The sequence below is a fragment of the Oncorhynchus keta genome, unplaced genomic scaffold (assembly GCF_023373465.1).
Source record: "Oncorhynchus keta strain PuntledgeMale-10-30-2019 unplaced genomic scaffold, Oket_V2 Un_contig_1414_pilon_pilon, whole genome shotgun sequence".
NCBI lineage: Eukaryota > Metazoa > Chordata > Actinopteri > Salmoniformes > Salmonidae > Oncorhynchus > Oncorhynchus keta.
In genome coordinates, this window is record NW_026278573.1 from 870 (window position 1) to 25,901 (window position 25,032).

General features: G+C 44.1%; 1 protein-coding gene across 1 annotated transcript; it reads right to left on the bottom strand.

The window, feature by feature from the left end:
- Positions 1-22,451: 22,451 nt before the first annotated feature.
- On the bottom strand, positions 22,452-25,032 carry LOC127918418 (pleckstrin homology-like domain family A member 1). The gene is made up of 2 exons (XM_052501684.1): positions 24,290-25,032; positions 22,452-23,549 (listed from the first exon to the last, which is right to left on the bottom strand). The coding sequence occupies exon 1, from the start codon at positions 25,015-25,017 to the stop codon at positions 24,316-24,318; it is 702 nt and encodes a 233-aa protein (XP_052357644.1). The 5' UTR covers positions 25,018-25,032; the 3' UTR covers positions 22,452-23,549; positions 24,290-24,315.

A 25,032-nucleotide genomic window follows, 5' to 3' on the forward strand; every position in this document is an offset into this window, starting at 1 on the left:
AGGCTGGTAGGCCTGAGTGAGGGTTCAAATTAAAGTCTTAATTTCCTAATTACCTGGTCAGCGGGGTAGGAAGTGGATCTTATAGATGTGGCGTGCCATGTTTTTGTTCTCTAATGCAATTGGGAAGCTGACATGCGCCCCGCCATGACAGCTGCCCGTAATCTGAGGACGTCACATGTTCCCTGCTCTTCCTGTACATGTTAAAGCACTTCAGAGAAAGGGTTGGTCTGTGTCCTGGGGATGGCACACTGTCAAAGCTGAGTGGATGAGACTGGTTAACAGCCGAGAGAGACAGACAGAGAGACAGAGAGAGACAGAGAGAGACAGAGAGAGACAGAGACACAGAGAGAGAGAGGGAGAGAGAAACAGAGACAGAGAGACAGGCCATGTGCAGCTCATCTGATTGACCCTACCTCCCCGGCAGAGCAAAGGTCACGTCCATTAGGAACTAAATGGGAGGAATAGTTTAAAATGGAAGAGCATTGTCCAATAAGAATTTATCTTTCCATTTTCGTTTGACAAATGCTTTTGCTCTGTTTGCATTGCTTTCAAGACCTATGCTTATAAATTTGAGCAGCTGGAAATCGGTGGCGTAGTCTCCAGTTTAGTAACAAACCACTCCCACCCAAAAAATCCAGAGCCCTTCTAAGGATCTTTGGATAGCGAGTAAATGGAAAACACATGAATAAATCTAAAAATGAAATTACAGTACCACTAAGGTTTGAGTACAGGTTTTCAACAGTGTGGGAGATATAGACTTTATGTAGAGATAAAACATGTGCTTATTATGCCTCATTCATTTCCATGTATCTCTCCCTCCCAGCCCTCTCCTTCCCCCTCTCTCTCTCACCCTCCCTCTCAGCCTCCCTCCTTCCCACTCTCTCTTTCCTCCCAGCCTCCCTACTTCCCTCTCCCTCCCAGCCTCCCTACTGCCCTCTCTCTCTCTCTCTCTCTCCCTCCCCTTCCCCTCCCTCCTTCCCTCTCTCTCTCCCTCCCAGCCTCCCTCCTGCCCCCTCTCACTCCCTCCCTCCCTCCCAGCCTCCAACCTTCCCTCTCTCTCTCCCCTTCCTTCCACTCCCTCCTTTCCTTTCCCTCCCTCCCTCCCTCCCTCCTCCCTCCCTCCCCTCCCTCCTTCCCTCCCTCCCTCCCTCCCTCCCTCCTCCTTCCCTCTCTCTCTCCCCACTCCCCTCTCAGCCTCCCTCTTTCCCTCTCTCTCCCTCCCTCCCAGCCTCCCTACTTCCCTCTCCCTCCCAGCCTCCCTACTACCCTCTCTTCCACTCTCACTTCCATCCTAGCCTCCCTACTCCCCTCCCTCTTCCTCTCAGCCTTCCTACTTCCCTCTCTCTCTCCCTCCCAACCTCCCTCCCTCCTTCCCTTCTCTCTCCCTCCCAGCCTCCCTCCTGCCCCCTCCCTCTGACCCTCCCCTCTCTCCCTCCCTCCCAGCCTCCCTCCTGCTCCCTCTCGCTCCCTCCCTCCCAGCCTCCCTCCCTCTCTTTCTCCCCAGCCTCCCCTCTCTCTCTCTCTCTCTCTCTCTCTCTCCCTCTCTCCCTCCCACCCTCCGTCCCAGCCTCCAATCCTCCCTCTCTCTTTCTCTCTCCCCTCCCTCCCTCCCTCCCAGCCTCCAACCTTCCCTCTCCCCCCTCTCTCCCTCCCTCCCACATGGGTATTCTCTCCCTCCAGCCTCCCTATCTCTCTCTCTCTCTCTCTCTCTCTCCCTCCCTCCTCCCTCCCTCTCTCTCCCCTCTCTCCCCTCCCTCCCAGCCTTCCTCCTTCCCTCTCTCTCCCTCCCAGCCTCCAGCCTCCCTCTCCCTCCCCTCCCAGCCTTCCTCCTTCCCTCTTTCTCTCCCTCCTCCAGCCTCCCTATCTCCCTCCAGTCTCCTGTCTTCCCTCTCCCCCTCTCTCCCTCCCTCCACATGGGTATTCTCTCCTCAGCCTCCCGTTATCTCCCTCAGTCTCTCCTGCCTTCCCTCTCCCCCTCTCTCCCTCCCTCCACATGGGTATTCTCTCCCTCCCAGCCTCCCTATCTCTCCCTCCCAGGTCTCTTTCCTGCCTCCCCTCTCCCCTCTCTCTCCCTCCCTCCTCCATATGGTATTCTCTCAGCCTCAGCCTCCCTATCTCCCTCCCAGTCTCCTGCCTTCCCTCCCCTTCTCTCCCTCCCTCCACATGGGTATTCTCTCCCTCCAGCCTCCCTATCTCCCTCCCAGTCTCCTGCCTTCCCTCTCCCCCTCTCTCCCTCCCTCCACATGGGTATTCTCTCCCTCCAGCCTCCCTATCTCCCTCCCAGTCTCCTGCCTTCCCCTCTCTCCCCCCTCTCTCCCTCCCTCCATGGGTATTCTCCCTCAGCCTCCTATCTCCTCCCAGTCTCCTGCCTTCCCTCTCCCCTCTCTCCCTCCCTCCACATGGGTATTCTCTCCCTCCAGCCTCCCCTATCTCCCTCCCAGTCTCCTGCCTTCCCTCTCCCCCTCTCTCCCTCCCTCCACATGGGTATTCTCTCCCTCCAGCCTCCCTATCTCCCTCCCAGTCTCCTGCCTTCCTCTCCCCCTCTCTCCCTCCCTCCACATGGGTATTCTCTCCCTCCAGCCTCCCTATCTCCCTCCCAGTCTCCTGCCTTCCCTCTCCCCCCTCTCCCTCCCTCCACATGGGTATTCTCTCCCTCCCTCCAGCCACCCCTGTGTGTGCTGCTGCCTGACAGCGCCTGTCAAACCTAGCCCTGTCTTCTTTCCTTAGTTTCATAGAAACGCCCAAGTGAACGGATAGCATGAAAAGAGCTCGGGCAACAATAATTAGTTTGGGGCTGTGCACGCCGCGATGCGAGATCTGCCAAAACGCCAGGTGGAGGAAAGGTTCTGGGGTGGTTTCACTTTACAGTGAAATGTTGTTGCGCTTTCAGACAGACTGTAACCAATGGATTATTTTGACCTTCCAGATTCAGTGATATTGTATTTAACATGGAGTTACAGCTATGAAATGACATGGTCATTTATGTCAGGGTTTTGTCTCATTCTTCATCTCAAAGACTTGGAAAAGACGGCTAAAAACAGTGCATGAGTTTACGATGTTACTATATGACTGTATTTAGGGCATCTTCAGAAGTCGGGAGGCACTAGGGACATAATCATTAATAATGAATTTCAAGGCCATATTTCAAAGCGTCCTGGAGAATTCTGATCAGACATTCACAGTGTTTATCCGCTGCCCAACTCTAAGGGATACAGGAGGCTGAATCGGTGGAGCGATACCTCTGTGATTAACTGGTTTGGTCTGGCCCTCAGCGGCCCTCTGGAACTCTGCTCGCAAATCTTCGGTGGTGCCTCGCTTGAGTGGCCGTGGCGGCAGGTGACGAAAAGCACTGTGAGGTGTGTGAGAGGCTGAATCGTGCTCCCTGGTCTCTCTGAGCGAGAGAGAGAGAGAGAGAGAGAGAGAGAGAGAGAGAGAGAGAGAGAGAGAGAGAGAGAGAGAGAGAGAGAGAGAGAGAGAGAGACATACAGAGGCACATATGGAGACTAAACGCTCCCACCCAGGGAGTGACATTGAGAGGATCTCTCTCTCTCTTCCCTCTCTCTTACTCTCTCTTACTCTGGCATCTCCCTCTCCCTTTTCTCTTATTTACTTTCTCTCCCTCTTGTATGCTCACCCCCACTCATCCCAAAGCGTCATCTCTCCATCTCTTTCCTCACCCTCCCTCTCTGTCTCTCTCCCCCTCTCCCTCCTCCTGCTGCTGTGTCCCCAACTGACAGCTCGCTCTGGGTATCACATGGGCAGCCATCAGCACTCTGAAGTCACACATTTTCCCAAAGCGGTGTGAATGAGATCATTGTCCTTCACCCCAATGCTGCAAGCGGAAGAAGACGCCTGGGAAGGGGTTGAGAGAAGAAGACAGGAAGGGGATGAGGGGATGAGAGAATAGAAAAGGAGGAGAGGGGTGCGGAGATCAGAGACGATGAGTGAAACAAAGGGAGTAGAGGACAAGGGAGAGGAGAAGGGGAGGACAGGAAAGAGAAGATAGGAAGGAAGGGATCGACAAAGAAAGAGGAGAAGGGAGGGGGAGGAAGAAGAGAGGAAGGGAGGGCACCCTGTTCACTACCTCCTGGCCACTGTTTAGAGCCCTGCTAATAGCAGACTGAATGTATTCATGAGGGAGGCTTGGACTGTAACCAATGGCATTATTGTCCCTATCTCGTGCATTACATAGGGAATAGGGTCAGTTTGTACAGCTGGTCCTCATGATAAGGTTTGCTGTGGACGTTGTTTCATGGCCCCTCATTAACAATGAGCAGTCTTATAATCTCCCAGGATTCAGACATGGTACGAGGGGACAAATACTTTATGTCCCTTTGATGAGGTCTTCACCCCACTTCCCACCCACTTCCTCTAGGCCACATGGACAGGTAACTGTAGCAATGTGTGTTTGAGAGGCAGACTGACAATGACAACTCAGAGAGAATCAAGGACAACTAGAGAGACACAAGGACAACTAGAGAGAAAAACAAGGACAACTAGGAGAAAAACAAGGCAACTAGAGAGAAACAAGGACAACTAGAGAGAAACAAGGACAACTAGAGAGAAACAAGGACAACTTCAGAAAAACAAGGACAACTAGAGAGAAACAACTAGAGAGAAACAAGGACAACTAGAGAAACAAGGACAACTAGAGAGAAACAAGGACAACTAGAGAGAAACAAGGACAACTAGAGAGAAAAAAGGCAACTAGAGAGAAACAAACAAGCGAAACAAGTAGAGAGAAACAATGGCAACTAGAGATAAACAAGACAACTAGAGAGAAACAATGACAACTAGAGAGAAACAAGGACAACTAGAGAGAAACAAGGACAACTAGAGAGAAACAAGGACAACTAGAGATAAACAAGGACAACTAGAGAAAACAAGGACAACTAGAGAGAGAAACTAGAGAGAAAACAAGGACAACTAGAGAGAAACAAGGACAACTAGAGAGAAACAAGGACAACTAGAGAGAAACAAGGGACAACTAGAGAAACAAAAACTCAAGGACAACTAGAGAGAAAACAAGGACAACTAGAGAGAAAACAAGGACAACTAGAGAGAAAAACAAGGACAACTAGAGAGAAAAAACAAGGACCAGTAGAGAACAACAAGGACAACTAGAGAGAAACAAGGACAACTAGAGAGAAACAAGGACAACTAGAGTAAAACAAGGACAACTAGAGAGAAACAAAAACTAGAGAGAAACAAGGACAACTAGAGAGAAACAAGGACAACTAGAGAGAAACAAGGACAACAGAGAGAAACAAGGACAACTAGAGAAAAACAAGAGAGAGAAACAAGGACAACTAGAGAGAAGACATACAACTAGAGAGAAACAAGGACAACTAGAGAGAAACAAGGACGCTAGAGAGAAACAAGGACACCCAGGGAGTGACACTAGAGATAAACAAGGATCAACTAGAGAGAAACAATGACAACTAGAGAGAAACTTCCTCTCTCTCTTACTCTCTCTTACTCTGGCATATCACTCTCTCCCCTTTTCTCTTATTTACTTTCTCTCCCTCTTGTATGCTCACCCCACTCATCCCAAGCGTCATGACAACTAGAGAGAAACAAGGACAACTAGAGAGAAACAAGGACAACTAGAGAGAAACAAGGACAACTAGAGAGAAACAATGACAACTAGAGAGAAACAAGGACAACTAGAGAGAAACAAGGACAACTAGAGAGAAACAAGGACAACTAGAGATAAACAAGGACAACTAGAGAGAAACAATGACAACTAGAGAGAAACAAGGACAACTAGAGAGAAACAAGGACAACTAGAGAGAAACAAGGACAACTAGAGAGAAACAAGGACAACTAGAGAGAAACAAGGACAAGTAGAGAGAAACAAGGACAACTAGAGAGAAACAAGGACAACTAGAGAGAAACAAGGACAACTAGAGAGAAAACAAGGACAACTAGAGAGAAACAAGGACAACTAGAGAGAAACAAGGACAACTAGAGAGAAACAAGGACAACTAGAGAGAAACAAGGACAACTAGAGAGAAACAAGGACAACTAGAGAGAAACAAGAACCAGTAGAGAGAAACAATGCCACACATTTTCCCAGCTTGGTGTGGAATGAGATCGTGTCCTTCACCCCAATGCTGCAGCGGACAAGGACAACAGAGAAACAAGGACAACTAGAGAGAGAAACAAGGACAACTAGGGAAGGGTTGAGAAAAACAAGGACAACTAGAAGACAAGGGAAGAAACAAGGATGGGAGGAAAAACAAGGACAACTAGAGAGAAAAAACAAAGGACAACTAGGGAGAAAAACAAGGACAACTAGAGAGGAGGAGAGAAACAATGACAACTAGAGAAAAACAATGACAACTAGGAGAAACAAGGACAACTAGAGAGAAACAAGGTGAAACAAGGACAAGTAGAGAAAAACAAGGACAAGAAAAACAAGGGAGAGAAAAACAAGGACAACTAGAGAGAAACAAAGGACAACTAGAGAGAAGGACAGAGACTAGAGAGAAACAAGGACAATAAGGAAGGACAAAGGGATCAAGGACAACAAAGAAAGAGGAGACAACTAGGGAAAAACAAGGGAAGGACAACTGAGAGAGCAAGGGAGGAAACAAGGACAACACGAGGACAACTAGAGAAACAATGACAACTAGAGAGAAAAACAATGACCTCAAGGACAACTGGCCAACTGTTTAGAGCCCTGCTAATAGAAACAGGACTGACAACTAGAGAGAAACGAGGACAACTAAGAAACAATCTCTATGAGGGACAACTAGAGAGCAAGGACCTCAGGACAATAGCAAGGACCCAAGGAAACTGAGAAACAAGGACCCTATTGTCCCTATCAATGACAACTAAGAGGAAAAACAATGACAACTAGAGAGAAACAAGGACAACTAGAGAGAAACAAGGACAACTAAGAAAAACAAGGACAACTAGAAAAACAAGGACAACTAGAGAGAAACCAAGGACAACTAGAGAAAAACAGGACAACTAGGACAACTAAGAGAAACAATGACATGAAAAATAAGGTTTGGTGGTGGACAAAGGTTGGAGCGAGGACACTGAGAAACAATGACAACTAGAGAGAAAAACATTAACAACTGAGCAGGGTCTTATAAACAATGACAACAGGAAATTCAGACTGCCAACTGACAACTGAAAAACAAGGAGGGAAACAAGGACAACTTTCAAGGACAACTAGAGAGAAACAAGGACAACTTTGACTAGAGAGTTTCAAGGACCCCAAGGACAACTAGAGAGAAACAAGGACCACGAGGACCACTTAGAGAGAAAAACCTCTAGGCAAGGACAACATGGAAACAAGGACAACTGTAGCAAGGACAACTGTGTTTGAGAAAAACAGACTAGAGAGAAAAACAAGGACAACTAGAGAGAATCAAGGACAACTAGAAACAATGACTAGAGAGAAAAACAAGGACAACTAGAGAGAAACACAAGGACAACTAGGGAGAAAAACAAAGGACAACTAGAGAAACAATGACAACAAGAAACAATGACAACAGAGAAAAACAAGGACAACTAGAGAAAAACAAGGACAACTAGAGAGAAACAAGGACAACTAGAGAAACAAGGACAAATAAAAAACAAGGACAACTAGAGAGAAACAATGACAACTAGAGAGAAACAATGACAACTAGAGAAAAGCAAGGACAACTAGAAAAACAAGGACAACTAGAAGAAACAAGGACAACTAGAAACAAGGACAAATAGAGAGAAACAATGGCAACTAGAGAGAAACAAGGACAACTAGAGAGAAAAACAAGGACAACTAGAGAAAAAAAGGACAACTAGAGAAAAACAAGGACAACTAGAGAGAAACAAGGACAACTAGAGATAAACAAGGACAACTAGAGGAAAACAATGACAACTAGAGAGAAACAAGGACAACTAGAGAAACAAGGACAACTAGAGAAACAGGACAACTAGAGAGAAACAATGACAACCAAGGACAACTAGAGAGAAACAAGGACAACTAGAAAAACAAGGACAACTAGAGAGAAACAAGGACAACTAGAAACAGGACCAAGAGAAAAACAAGGACAACTAGAGAGAAACAAGGACAACTAGAGAGAAACAAGGACCAGAGAGAAAAACAAGGACAACTAGAGAGAAAAACAAGGACAACTAGGGAGAAAACAAGGACAACTAGAAGAAACAATGACAACTAGAGAGAAAACAAGGACAACAAGGACAACTAGAGGAGAGAAAAACAAGGACAACTAGAGAGAAACAATGACAAAGAGAGAAACAAGGACAACTAGAGAGAAACAAGGACAACTAGAGAGAAACAAGGACAACTAGAGAAACAAGGACAACTAGAGAGAAACAATGAAACAAGAGAAACAAGGACAACTAGAGAGAAACAAGGACAACTAGACAACTAGAAAAACAAGGACAACTAGAGAGAAACAAGGACAAGTAGAGAGAAACAATGACAACTAGAGAGAAACAAGGACAACTAGAGAGAAACAAGGACAACTAGAGAAACAAGGACAACTAGAAGAAACAAGGACAACTAGAGAAAACAATGACAACTAGAGAGAAACAAGGACAACTAGAGAGAAACAAGGACAACTAGAGAGAAACAAGGACAACTAGAGAGAAACAAGGACAACTAGAGAAAACAAGGACAACTAGAGAGAAACAAGGACAACTAGAGAAAAACAAGGACAACTAGAGAGAAACAAGGACAAAAGAGAAACAAGGACCAGTAGAGAAAAACAAGGACAACTAAGAGAAACAAGGACAACTAGAGAGAAACAAGGACAACTAGAGAGAAAAACAAGGACAACTAGAGAGAAAAACAAGGACAACTAGAGAGAAAAAAGGACAACAGAGGACAACTAGAGAGAAAGGACAACTAGAGAGAAACAAGGACAACTAGAGAGAAACAAGGACAACTAGAGAAAAACAAGGACAACTAGAGAGAAACAAGGACAACTAGAGAGAAACAAGGACAACTAGAGAGAAAAACAAGGACAACTAGAGAGAAAAACAAGGACAACTAGAGAGAAACAAGGACAACTAGAGAAAAACAAGGACAACTAGAGAGAAACAAGGACAACTAGAGAGAAACAATGACAACTAGAGAGAAACAAGGACAACTAGAGAGAAACAAGGACAACTAGAGAGAAACAAGGACAACTAGAGAGAAACAAGGACAACTAGAGATAAACAAGGACAACTAGAGAGAAACAATGACAACTAGAGAGAAACAAGGACAACTAGAGAGAAACAAGGACAACTAGAGAGAAACAAGGACAACTAGAGAGAAACAAGGACAACTAGAGAAAATCAAGGACAACTAGAGAGAAACAAGGACAACTAGAGAGAAACAAGGACCAGTAGAGAAAAACAAGGACAACTAGAGAGAAACAAGGACAACTAGAGAGAAACAAGGACAACTAGAGAGAAACAAGGACAACTAGAGAGAAAAACAAGGACAACTAGAGAGAAACAAGGACAACTAGAGAGAAACAAGGACAACTAGAGAAAAACAAGGACAACTAGAGAGAAACAAGGACAACTAGAGAGAAACAAGGACAACTAGAGAAAACAAGGACAACTAGAGAGAAACAAGGACAACTAGAGAGAAAAACAAGGACAACTAGAGAAAAACAAGGACAACTAGAGAGAAACAAGGACAGTAGAGAAAAACAAGGACAACTAGAGAGAAACAAGGACAACTAGAGAGAAACAAGGACAACTAGAGAGAAAAACAAGGACAACTAGAGAGAAACAAGGACAACTAGAGAGAAAAACAAGGACAAGAAGAAACAATGACAACTAGAGAGAAACAAGGACAACTAGAGAGAAACAAGGACAACTAGAGAGAAACAAGGACAACTAGAGATAAACAAGGACAACTAGAGAGAAACAATGACAACAAGAAACAAGGACAACTAGAGAGAAACAAGGACAACTAGAGAGAAACAAGGACAACTAGAGAGAAACAAGGACAACTAGAGAAAAACAAGGACAACTAGAGAAAAACAAGGACAACTAGAGAGAAACAATGACAACTAGAGAGAAACAAGGACAACTAGAGAGAAACAAGGACAACTAGAGAGAAACAAGGACAACTAGAGAGAAACAAGGACAACTAGAGAGAAAAACAAGGACAACTAGAGAGAAACAAGGACAACTAGAGAGAAACAAGGACAACTAGAGAGAAACAAGGACAACTAGAGAGAAACAAGGACAACTAGAGAGAAACAAGGACAACTAGAGAGAAACAAGGACAACTAGAGAGAAACAAGGACAACTAGAGAGAAACAAGGACAACTAGAGAGAAACAAGGACAACTAGAGAGAAACAAGGACAACTAGAGAAAAACAAGGACAACTAAAGAGAAACAAGGACAACTAGAGAGAAACAAGGACAACTAGAGAAACCATGACAACTAGAGAGAAAAACAAGGACAACTAGAGAGAAACAAGGACAACTAGAGAGAAACAAGGACAACTAGAGAGAAACAAGGACAACTAGAGAGAAACAAGGACCAGTAGAGAGAAACAAGGACAACTAGAGAGAAACAAGGACCAGTAGAGAGAAACAAGGACCAGTAGAGAGAAACAAGGACCAGTAGAGAGAAACAAGGACCAGTAGAGAGAAACAAGGACCAGTAGAGAGAAACAAGGACAACTAGAGAGAAACAAGGACAACTAGAGAGAAACAAGGACCAGTAGAGAGAAACAAGGACCAGTAGAGAGAAACAAGGACAACTAGAGAGAAACAAGGACCAGTAGAGAGAAACACAAACACGTGTGTTTGAACACGGTTTAAACTCCTCTGAAATGTTTTATACGATTACATTTTTTTTTTTAAAAGCTCATTTTTGTTTTCATTCATTTTTACAATATAGTCAATTGCAGCTGTCCTTTCCAAGGGGAAATTGCTCAGTTCTGCCTTCAGGACAAGACTCAACCTGCATTCACGCTAGGCTAGCTACTAGCATCCACGCTGGGCTACATTATCTCCCACCCTATCACATACAGAGCAATATCAAACATGGCTAGCACCGCTAACCCTCTGTGCTGAGCCTCCGTTTATGACAAGCCTTCATTGTTCCCAAATGAGAGCTTATCAGATGACCGACAAAAAAGCCACATGACTCCTGTTGATTTCTGATTTCTCTGAGACGGGCTTTGAGTTTGTGTCAATGTTTCTTACTGTTACCGACTTAGCACGCCAAATAACATTAGTACTATACTTCCTCCTGATGGCATGCCTTACTTAGCAACAATCACTTTTAAGTCCCAGAACTAACCAATATCCACCCATAAATAAAACAGTATTTATTAACACTTCCTGGTATTTTTCACGAATGAAGCAGACAACAACGAAGCAAGAGGGACCAGAAGGCCTTGCCTCAGGCTGTCCTCTGTCCACTAAGTGTTTACCCTGAATACAGGACACAATGTCATTGGGAGGGACGTGTTACTCATTCCGCTATCATACACTCATAATGTATCTGTATACATTGACAAACCACAGAATTACTGTTGCATCCGCTCCTGTGCTGAGTCATAGCAGCCTAATGTTTATTGACTGTTCATTCAAATTCCTGTCCTGTGGCTCAAAAGTTCTAACACTGATTAGGGTTGATTATCTTGGGGGTCTGCAAAAGGAGAAAGCGATTACGCAGGAAAAGCAGGGCAGATTTAGCAGCAATGGGGTAGGATTACTTCCCAGCAAATACAGTATATCTGGTATTGTTCAAGGTCGAAGTTCATATATTGTCGCCGAATGTTATGAACCGTAGTTGCTAATCACAATACATGCACTGACTGTACTGGAGGTTGGTTTCGTGGTCAACACAGCCAAGCTACACCACGGGAGGTTGGTGGCACCTTATTGGGGAGGATGGGCTCGTGGTAATGGCTGGAGCGGAATAGGTGGAATGGCGTCAAATAAATTGAACATGGTTTCCAAGGGTTTGATGCCATTCCATTCACTTTGTTCCAGCCATTATTATGAGCCCTCCTCCCCTCAGCAGCCTCCTGTGGGCTACACATGCCCAAAGGCGGGGTTCGAATCCCCTATGTGCCAGTTTACAACTGTCTCCCCTACCTGACCACCTGTCCTCATTTCTGATCTGTCTAATAAAACCAAAAATACATATGCATACTGATAGATAGGGTTGAACAATTCTGGTAAATTCCCCAACATTTCCAGGTTTTCCAGAAATCCTGGTTGGAGGATTTCCTTCTTATTTCCTCAAGGACAGGTCATTTTTCTCTCAAAACCAGAAGCTGAGAGATGTGGAGGTGTATTTCCCAAGATGTTTAGGCCTACAGAGATGGGAGAGTCAATCATCTGAGAATCTGTTGATGTGGAGGACCAGTCAAGCCTGCCCTGACTGCTATCAGCACTGTCAGTAGCAACACTATGAGTTATAGCAGCTAGCTCTGTCATTAGAATTGTCAATCACAATGACAATAACTGACAGTCAATAGCTCTGACCAATCCCCGAGGTTTGTAAGACCATGGGTTTAATAATAATTAGTCAAAGACTCAGCTTATGCAAAAATATAGTAGTTTATTCATGAGAACGTTCTGAAGTCCATTACACAAAGACATCCATTTTATAGCTGCGCAAATACTTCCACACAAACAGTAGAAATCGTACCATAGGGAACCCTCTGTCTGTCTATGATGTTGATGATGTATTTCCATCATACCAAAAGACGGAACAATGAAGCATTGAGGTGCAAAACACTTGAGAGGTTTTTGAAAGGCAGTCGTGAATAAACAATCTAATTCATGCAGTTCCTGCTTCCACCACAGACACATTTTTTCCCGCAAAGTGCACAAATTTCCATATACACGCCATTGAGAGGACACAGTCATTACTCGGTCAGTGGGTGTGCTTGATAGATGTGATTTTACCACATGAATTCACAGGTGCGCTGGATTACTCTGCCGTCCCTTGCAGGTTTTCAAGTGGTTTATTAAAGCCCTCCGAAGGCTTCAATGTCAAGGATAATTTAATTGGGTATACATCCAAAATTGCACCCTATTCCCTATGTAGTACACTACTTTTGACCCTATGGGCCCTGGTCAAAAGTAGTGCACTAATAATGCTAAATTCCTGTATTTTTTCAGTTGTGACACAACCTGGGTAAGTTTAGTGTCTTTAATTACAGTGTGACTCTCCCTGCTTTAGGATGGAACAACTATTTATAATTAAAGTCAAATGTCAGCCGTGCCGAGTTATAGTGTTTGTCCCAAATGGCACCCTATTCCCTATGTAGTGCACTACTTTTGAACAGGGCCCACTAGAGATTCTGGGTTCGAGTCCAGGCTCTGTCGCAGCCGGGCCACAGCCGGGAGACCCGTGGGCGGCGTTTGTCCCATCACGCACTAGCCACTTCAATGGCGGCACAGTACACACTGACATGGTGTACAGTGTTTCCTCCGACACATTGGTACAGGTGGCTTCCGGGCTAAGTGGGTATTGTGTCAAGAAGCAGTGTGGCTCGGTTGTGTTTCGGAGGATGCACAGCTCTCGACCTTCGCCTCTCCTGAGTCCGTATGGGAGTTGCAGCGATGAGACAAGACTGTAACTACCAATTTAGATACCAAAAAAATTGGGGGTAAAAAAAATATATAATAATAATAATAATAATAATCTAATAGCTAAATGATCCATAGTATGACCATCATAAAACAACTCCATATGTTAACATAGTAACCCCTCCCCCAACAGTTTAGACCCCTAGAGGTTAAAGGAAAATCCCACCCCAAAACTATTATTCAATTGTTGACATAGTCCCAAAATGTGTTGCTTGTCAGCAATCAGGTTTTCAAGATATGTAACCTTCAAAATATAGAAATCCTCCCTGTATGATGCATTTAGCATCATATGATGCTTCGTTTTTGCATCATATAACGCAAAATGCATCGTACAGGGATGATTTCTGTATTTTGAAGGTTACATATCTTGAAATCTTGATTGCTGACAAGCAACACATTGAGACTAAATCAACAATGGAATAATGAAACAAATACCAAAAGATTGTTTTTAAGGTGGAGTTTTCCTTTAACGGGGAACAGTCAGCAGTTTGAATCCAGAAGTGACACAGTCTATATTCCACTGTGTTGTGAGCTCTTCGAGTCCCTTTTCCTTGAATGCAAATCGCAGCTAAAACGTTAGTTGCCAAAACACTCAACACATCACTGCATCATTTCCATCACAATTTGCCTTTGTGTTTCTCATTTGCTTGTTTTTAACGGATATATGGATGACAGGACAAGATAATTACAGTGTAAGGACAGCAAAAGAGGAAGTGTTTGGTTCAAAGACAGTAATTACGTCCCAAATGGCACCCTATTCCTTACACAGCGCACTACTGTTCACTAGAGCCATATGGGCCCCGGTCAAAAGCAGCACACTTTATAGGGAATAGGGTGGCATTTGGGACACAAGCTGGATCAGAGATAGGTTTGTTGGAAGCGCACTCCCAGGTGCAGCACTGACCTTGTGAGGGAAGTGAGGAGGAGGCTAAGTTTACTTTGGCAGACGAACTGAGCCACCCTACCTCTGTAATCAGAAGCAGACAGAATCCGCCAACTGCCTGTGTGTGTGTGTGTGTGTGTGTGTGTGTGTGTGTGTGTGTGTGTGTGTGTGTGTGTGTGTGTGTGTGTGTGTGTGTGTGTGTGTGTGTGTGTGTGTGTGTGTGTGTGTGTGTGTGTGTGTGTGTGTGTGTGTGTGTGTGTGTGTTGTGTCCTGATAAACCCTTATTTGTCCCCGCTTTGCTGAATCACCACTTTCCTACTTGCTGACAACAATGGAAATTTGAGGAGGAAAAAAGTCAAACATTGTCAGGTTTTCCTACGCGACCGTGGCTGTTGGTCTCCACAACAGCCTGGACAGAGCACACAAATATGCAGCCGCCACACATACAGTATATTTACACTATATATACACAAATGTATGTGGACACCTTTTCAAATTAGGGGATTCGGCTATTTCAGCCACACCGTTGCTGACAGGTGTATACAATCTCCATAGACAAACATTGGCAGAAGAATGGCCTTACTGAAGAGCTCAGTGACTTTCAACGTGGCACCGTCATTGGATGCCACTTTTCCAACAAGTCAAGTCGTCAAATTTCTGCCCTTCTAGAGCTGCACCGGTCAACTGTAAGTGTTGTTGTGAATTGGAAACGTCTAGGAGCAACAACGGCTCAACCGCAAAGTGGTAGGCCACACAAGTTCACAGAACGAGACCACCAAGTTCTGAAGGGCAGATCGCGTAAAAATTGTCTGTCCTCAGCTGCAACACTCACTACCGAATTCCAAAATACCTCTGGATGCAACGTCAGCACAATAACTGTTCTTTGGGAGAAGGAATAATGGTCTGGGGCTGTTTATCATGGTTCGGGCTAGGCCCCTTAGTTCCAGTGAAGGAACGCTACATTCTGTGCTTCCAACTTTGTGGCAACAGTTTGGGGAAGGCCCTTTCCTCTTTCAGCAGGACAATGCCCCCGTGCACAAAGCGAGGTGCATACAGAACTGGTTTGTCGAGATCGGAGTGGAAGAACAAGACTGGTCTGCACAGAGCCCTGACCTCAACCCCATGGAACACCTTTTGGAGGAATTGGACCGCGGACTGTGAGTCAGGCCTAATCGCCCAACATCAGTACCATCAGGGGGACCAACTCCGTATTAATGCCCACGATTTTGGAATGAGATGTTGGACAAGCAGATGTCCACATATTTAGGTCACGTAGTGTATATATGTTTGCACATAACATTTGAGGTTTTGTTTGACTATGGTTTGTATCACTGGTGATACTGGCACTGTTGAGTGCAGAACATGGGGGAATACAGTATTCTGTACATCACTGTGTTTATCACCATGCATCTTACATTCTAAAGAGCTCACAGGATGGAATTGAGAGAGATGTGCGGCCCCACATCAACCACATTAGGATCTCATCTCCCATGACCTACAACATAACCTGAGCCATCTTCATTGGAGAAGGATAATAAGCTGACGAGTAGAAATTCTACTATATCCTCTTGGCTCTTTGTCTCTTATCCTGTGGAGTTTCATGGAGTTGTCAGGGCAGCGGTGTATAGTCAAGGTGACATTCCTGCCCCATAGAGATAGATAGAGGACTTTTTAGTGCCCAAAATCCTGTTTTAGACGCCATAAAAGGGACAGATACAAAGATGCGATGTCTATCTAACTCTATGTCCTGCTCCTATCGCAGGCTTCCTGCCCTAATCAGTGAAAAGAGGCAACAGCTGAGCTGATTGACCTCCAGTGTTGCTGCTGCTGGGTGGTCTGGGAACAGGTGCCGGTGGGGTGGGGGGGCGGGGGGGTGACACAGGGTCAAAAGAACTCAGTTCACCCCAACATTCCTCAGGAATCCTGGGTCATGTTCATCTGGGCACATGACGGAAAAATATTTTAAAACATTTTGCAACAAATGAAAATGAGTGTTCCTTATTGGACAAGACCAAGTAGTCCCTCACTGTTTCAGTCCTTTCTTCTGTTTGGTGACTAATGAACACAACCCTGCCTTGAGATGGCAGAGGAGAAACGTTGGCTTTTTTTAAACAAGCTTTTACTCACCCTGTTAGTTAATATATATAATAATATATATATATATAATATATATATATATATATAAGACCCTTTGTACATCAGCAGTTGTCACAAAGTACTTTTGAATGATCCCAATCAAGCAGACAATGAGATGAATGACCAATCAATCAATCACACACATACACATATATATATATATATATATATATATAAGACCCTTTGTACATCAGCAGTTGTCTCAAAGTACTTTTCAGCACCCTACTTAGATCCCAGATCTCAAGCAGAAGCACAGTGGCTAGGAACAACTACCCATCAAGGAAGGAATGCACATACCCATCATTGTACAAATACACAATACCCATCTGTACAACAATGGCTAATTGTAATTCATTGGCTGAGCATTCCATCACCTGCATCTGTACCCACTGTGTCAATGGAATGATTAGTTAACATTCAGGTACAATACACTTACCCATACAATAATATGCATTACCCATCTGTACAATAATACACTCACTATTCCATCACCAATAATACACATTACCCATCTGTACAATAATACACATTACCCAGTCTAACATTACCCATCTGTACAATAATACACATTACCCATCTGTACAATACACATTACCCATCTGTACATAATACATTACCCATCTGTACTAAGCTCTACCCATCTGTACAATAATACACATTACCCATCTGTACAACAATGCACATACCCATCTGTACAATAATACAATCTGTACAATAATACACATTACCCATACACATTACCCATCTGTACAACAATACACACACCCATCTGTACAATAATACACATACCCATCTGTACAATAATACACATTACCCATCTGTACAATAATACACATTACCCATCTGTATGTACCCATCTGTACAAATACACATACCCATCTGTACAATAATACACATTACCCATCTGTACAACAATGCACATACCCATCTGTACAATAATACACATACCCATCTGTACAATTGTAACACATTACCCATCTGTACAATAATACACATTACCCATCTGTACACATTAATACACAATGCACATACCCATCTGTACAATAATATCACATAATACACATTACCCATCTGTACAATAATACACATACCCATCTGTACAATAATGCACACATGCACATACCCATCTGTACACATTACCCATCTGTACAACAATGCACATACCCATCTGTACAATAATACACATTACCCATCTGTACAATAATACACATTACCCATCTGTACAATAATACACATTACCCATCTGCACAATATAACACATTACCCATCTGCACAATACAACACATTACCCATCTGTACAATATAACACATACCCATCTGTACAATAATACACATTACCCATCTGTACAATAATAACACATTACCCATCTGCACAATGTAACACATTACCCATCTGCACAATAATACACATTACCCATCTGTACAATAATGCACATTACCCATCTGTACAATAATACACATTACCCATCTGTACAATATAACACATTACCCATCTGTACAATAATACACATTACCCATCTGTACAATAATACACATTACCCATCTGTACAATAATACACATTACCCATCTGTACAATAATACACATTACCCATCTGTACAACACATGCACCATACCCATCTGTACAATAATACACATTACCCATCTGTACAACCCAATACACATTACCCATCTGTACAATAATGCACATACCCATCTGTACAATAATACACAATATTACCCATCTGTACAATAATACACATTACCCATCTGTACAACAACAATACCCATCTGTACACATTACCCATCTGTACAATACCCATGTACAATAATACACATTACCCATCTGTACAATAATAACACATACCCATCTGTACAATAATACACATTACCCATCTGTACAATAATACACAATGCAATAATACACATTACCCATCTGTACAATACAATACCCACACATTACCCATCTGTACAATAAACACATTACCCATCTGTACAACAATGCACATTACCCATCTGTACAATAACAATAATACATCTGTACATTACCCATCTGTACAATAATACACATTACCCATCTGTACAATAATAACATCTGTACAATAATTACCCATCTGTCAATACACATTACCCATCTGCACAATATAACACATTACATCCATCATTACCCATCTGTACAATAATGCACATTACCCATCTGTACAACAATGCACAATATAACACATTACCCATCTGCACAATATAACACACATTACCCATCTGTACAACAATGCACATACCCATCTGTACAATAATACACATTACCCATCTGCACAATATAACACATTACCCATCTGCACAATATAACACATTACCCATCTGCACAATAATACACATTACCCATCTGTACAACAATGCACATTACCCATCTGTACAATAATACACATTACCCATCTGTACAATAATACACATTACCCATCTGCACAATACTACACATTACCCATCTGTACATCCATGCACATTACCCATCTGTACAATAATACACATTACCCATCTGTACAATAATACACATTACCCATCTGTACAATAATACACATTACCCATCTGCACAATATAACACATTACCCATCTGCACAATAATACACATTACCCATCTGGACAACAATGCACATACCCATCTGTACAATAATACACATTACCCATCTGCACAATATAACACATTACCCATCTGCACAATAATACACATTACCCATCTGTACATCCATGCACATTACCCATATGTACAATAATACACATTACCCATCTGTACAATAATACACATTACCCATCTGCACAATAATGCACATTACCCATCTGCACAATATAACACATTACCCATCTGTACAATAATGCACATCACCCATCTGCACAATATAACACATTACCCATCTGCACAATATAACACATTACCCATCTGCACAATATAACACATTACCCATCTGTACAATAATGCACATTACCCATCTGTACAATAATACACATTACCCATCTGCACAATATAACACATTACCCATCTGTACATCCATGCACATTACCCATCTGTACAATAATGCACATTACCCATCTGTACAATAATGCACATTACCCATCTGTACAATAATACACAGCTTGAAGACTCACTACCTCTCTCACTACTGTAAGTGGCTCTGGATAAGAGCGTCTGCTAAATGACTGGAGTAAATGTCATGTATTGATTACTGTACATATGCTATAATGGTATGTTAATGATAAATAATAGTGTAGCAACCAGAATATGTTATCCTAAACTTCCTGCTAATATGTCATTTTAATTAGCTTCTCTCCATTATATAACTGTGAGAGTTCCTGTATGGTTGAAATTCGCTTAGCAAAGTCCTTTCCTGTTTCAACACCTGTATCACCATCCACACAAAGAGAAAAGATAACGAACAAAACCCCTGAAGGTGATCTATCCCTCAGCCTCTCTAGCCACAGAGAGAGAGATAAAGAGAGAGGGATAAAGAGAGATGCTAATCTACAGTATCTACCTTCCTTCCACCTACGCAGAGCATTTCAAAGAGCAGGGAGAAAACAAAGTCATGAATAATCTGGGTTCCATTCACTAGACTGATGAGCAGGTCTATTGTCATAACGAGCACAAGGAAATTCACAGGACAGAAATTCTACATTGTATTTTTTAGATCCACATTGGGTTTTTAGGGAATCTTGAGAAGGCTAGATTTACACCGCCATTAAGTAAATATAAAATGAGACAATATGTGTTTAATCAGTGCAGAAATGAGGAAAGCTCTTTAAAAAAACTGTGTTGGCAATAACCTACATTATCCTTATTAAGAACTAAGTACTGAGTGTACTGAAAACATCACTGCAATAACCTACATTATCCTTATTAAGAACTAAGTACTGAGTGTACTGAAAACATCACTGCAATAACCTACATTATCCTTATTAAGAACTAAGTACTGAGTGTACTGAAAACATCACTGCAATAACCTACATTATCCTTATTAAGAGCTAAGTACTGAGTGTACTGAAAACATCACTGCAATAACCTACATTATCCTTATTAAGAACTAAGTACTGAGTGTACTGAAAACATCACTGCAATAACCTACATTATCCTTATTAAGAACTAAGTACTGAGTGTACTGAAAACATCACTGCAATAACCTACATTATCCTTATTAAGAACTAAGTACTGAGTGTACTGAAAACATCACTGCAGCTCATATGACAATCAATACTTATCTAGGCACCAATCTTGTTGGGAGTTATGTGAATGACATTCCAGACCTAACAAACCAATTAAAGTGAGGAAGAAGAGTGGGAGAGGGCAGAAGGGCTGGGGGAGGGGCTGTGTGAGAGGGGCTGGAGCTGGGTGAGAGGGGAGAAGGGCTGGGGGAGGGGCTGGGTGAGAGGAGCTGGAGCTGGGTGAGAGGGGCTGGAGCTGGGTGAGAGGGGAGAAGGGCTGGGGGGAGGGGCTGGGTGAGAGGGGCTGGAGCTGGGTGAGAGGGGCTGGAGCTGGGTGAGAGAGGAGAAGGGCTGGGGGTGGGGCTGTGTGAGAGGGCAGAAGGGCTGGGGGAGGGGCTGGGAGAGAGGGGCTGGAGATGGGTGAGGGGGGCTGGGGCTGGGTGAGAGGGGCTGGAGCTGGGTGAGAGGGCAGAAGGGCTGGGGGGAGGGGCTGTGTGAGAGGGGCTGGTGCTGGGTGAGAGGGGCTGGAGCTGGGTGAGAGGGGAGAAGGGCTGGGGGAGGGGCTGGGGGAGGGGAGAAAGGCTGGGGGAGGGGCTGGGGCTGGGTGGGAAGGGCGAAGGGGTGGGTGGATGGGGCTGGGGGTGGGTGGATGGGGCTGGGGATGGGTGGATGGGGCTGGGGATGGGTGGATGGGGCTGGGTGGGAGGGGCAGGGGGGTGTGGTGAAGGGTGGAGCTGGGTGGGAAGAGGAGCAGTGTAAGATGAAGTTGCCCCTTAACGCTGATCTTGGGTCAGTTTGGCATTTTCTCCACCAATGCTTGTGGTTAGGATTGGGGAGGCGAAGCTGATCCTAGATCTGTACCTAGATTAAACTTCACCTCTGAGCTGGAGGTAGGTGAGCCAAGTAAGCAAGCGGAGCTTGGAGTCAGCCAACTGTTTGTTGCTACCCAGACTTTTTAATTTTACCCAAGCTGCCCGAGTAGGGAGGAGGGTGGTATAGAGGGGAACTGTGGAATCCCAACAAAGTGCAGTGAGAGACCAAGAGTGGCCCATCGACACTCTCTTGTCTGTCAACATGACTTTATCCTCGGTGAACTCCAGCACCTGGCCCAGCCAGCGGCCACAGTGCTCAGGTGGTGTCAGCACACCATCAGAGGACGCCTGTCACAACTGGAGGCCTGCAGGGTGGATGGTGGGTGTCTTACACAGTGTCCCAGCCTAGCACCTCCTTCATGGCTTGATGTGGCTTTGAGCAGTCAAGAGGGCATGTGTGCGGTTAGTGCCGAGTGGTTATAGAGTCGTCTCCCTTTTTGGCAGCCCCCCCTTCACACCAACATGCCGTGCGGATGAGCAGAAATGGCACTGTCATCCACATTTTTCACCCCCTGTAGTATAAATGAGTTAGCTTAACCAAGAGAGGCAGGGAGACACGTGTGTTGTCGCGCCACGGATGGCAGTTTGTCTCAGTCTGAAGGCTGACGGTGAAATATTATTCTCAGAACAGCAACAGCTTCTAGATTTAGCCCAGGAAATAGGGGTGAGAAGTTCACTGGCTGTTGAAGGGTTGAGACAGGCAACACTACACACAGCTATTGAACACACATCTGCTGGTGATTTAAACGGCACATTTTCTCCCCACAAGTTGTTTCTATGCGCTACAGAGCAGGAAATCACACGAGGTGCTGTTCATTTGAAATGGAATGTATATTTCAGAAGTATGAAAATAGCTCTCACATCAAAATAAAACCCCAACTGAATAACAGTAAGTTTGTCCAAAAAAAGGACCCATGTGTTAACGTGAGGACACACTGACACACCTGGGGGTGGTGTGAGGGGCAACTCAACAGTCAGTCTCAGCATAGCTTCCTCAGGAAAGACGGTGATCAATGTTTAGCCTAATGACTTGCTCTTGGCAAAACTGGTTGAAATTATGTATTTTCAACCAGTTTTGCTCACGAGGATACCTTTCTATCAGTTGCCACTGAAAAGGACTGCAGTTTCTGATCTGTACAAATTGAAGACTCCCAAAAGAATATGCAGTGTTGACACATGTTGCTTCCTAAAGTCGAACCGTACTCCATAGTTGTAATGCAGATGTAACATGGGCACCATATCTGGCACGAGGATAATCACAAAAAGTGAGATTTATGGAGAAATCAAACAAATAAAAGATGTGTCAACATTTCCTTCATCATTGAAGCATCCTGACATGTTTACAGTCAACTATACCTTATGTCTTTGGTTCAATAAAAAAATGAGGATGTGTATCATGGCCACAGATTTACAATAGGATGTGCTACTCACAACTCTATAAATAATAGAAGTGAAAGGAAAGGACTCTAGTACATCCTTAAAGGTGTAACACAATCAACCATCCCACCAGGATCACAACGATACTGAGGCTTAGGAATCTCCAAGCATAGCTTTCAGTTTCAACTCCAGCAACAACCACACTGTACATTAGTCAATGACACTGTTATGATAAAAACATATATACACAATCTAATAAATAAGAAGGGATGGCAGAGAATCACCCATTAGAATACAGCTGTTTTCACTCGTGCTGTAGCAGAGGCCTAAGCTTTGTCCATCAGTGTCCATCTTTCTCAAATAAAGAGTCTCTAATGAAAAATAGGACTGGGAAAAGACTGCTGCTGTTGTCCGGACCGAACAACAGTTAAATTAAGAGATGTTTTCTGCTGGGTGTGACGCTCCTTTTGTGAGGCCGTGCAGATGCAGCCGGAGTCCATCGATCCCTCCTCTGAATGTCCAATTAACCTGCGGATACAATAAATTAGACCATCTCAGAGGTGGCAGTGCATGACACGAGGAGAAGAGGAACCTCTGTAGGCTACACCTGAACATAAATAGCGTTTCTTGAGCTGCGTTTAAACACGCAGCCCTATTCTGATCCTTTGCCCAATTAATGGGAAAAGATGAGAATTGGTCTGCCTGTGTAATCGCAGCCTAATGGCTCCAAAGCATGTTTAGAAGACAGTGACAGCACTGACCGTGTTTAAACCCTTACTCTAAAATTAATATAATATTAAACCATTTCATTAAATATTAGTTATTTTTAGGCTAAATTAAGTGCCGATGGTAACTGGACCATAATATGCCTGCCCATAATAATGAATTGTAGCCTAATAATAGTGAATAATAAAACATTTAAACGTAATTAGGCAAAAGTAAAGACCTATAATATTTGCAAGCTCTCTTTGTTGCATTGGCAAATGTAGTGTATTTTTATGTAAGAGACTGTAATTGAGGAGGCTACAAGCATCTGGAACAATGCATGCTGATTTAATAACAGCATCAAAGCTTCCCCTGCCGACATCGCCGCGCGTAAACCCATGTTTATGGGGTAGGTGAGCCTCATATCCTGAGCCTTGTGTCAAATATCAAACGTTGCCGGGGAGTGTATATCCAAGCAATTTCGCCCCAGAGGATGTCCACTCCTAAGCGGCTAAGTAGTAATTAGTAATCAAGCCTGCTAAGACCTCTCTCGGATGTCTTACCGCACGTCGAATGCCCGAGGCGCAGGTCACGCAACGTTTGGAGAGCTCCGAATAATTTTCTGTCCCGGGAGCTGAACAACGAGGAGCTGCTGTTTCTGTCTGGTAGACTTCACCGCCAGGATGGCCTGCCTGTTTTTGTATTGCACCATCTGCAAAGTTATCTCGGCATTCCAGCCCTCGTCCTGTGGACACCTGAAATCGATCTCCTTGCCCTCCGACATGACCACGGTGAAGTAGATGTATTTCCCTTTCCTCTCGACGCAGTCCACAGTTTTCATGTTGGAGAAGTGCAGCTCCTTGACTTTGCCAGTGTCTCCGCCGCCGTGGTGGTTGTAATGGTGCGGGTGGTCGTGCTGCTTCGGCGGGTGAAGCAGAACCCCGTCCTCCGTGAGGACGCAGTGCTTCTTCTTCCACAGCTGCAGCAAACCGTCGCTTCGCTTCTCCAGAAGCCCCTCTTTCAGCACCTTGCCGCCGTTCTCCAGCATCTTGAGAAAACGCCCCAATTTCCTCAGCAAATGCAAACACTTGTTCTTCTCCTTGCCCGTAAAGGTAAAGGCATCGGATGCTGAAATGGTCACTGCAGTGAGTGGGTTACTATGTGCTGTGGAACTCGTGGATGTGTGTGCAGGGTATTTGATACTAGTCCGTCGGCAGCGGTCGCTGGTGTGACTGATACACACAGTTTGATTGGGGTTTCTCGAGCTTGTGGACCGCCCCCTGAGTGACATCCAGCGGAAAGAGAA

What these genes read in the sequence shown, in the direction of transcription:
- LOC127918418 (XM_052501684.1), bottom strand. Translation starts at nt 25,017, where the DNA reads ATGTCACTCAGGGGGCGGTCCACAAGCTCGAGAAACCCCAATCAAACT.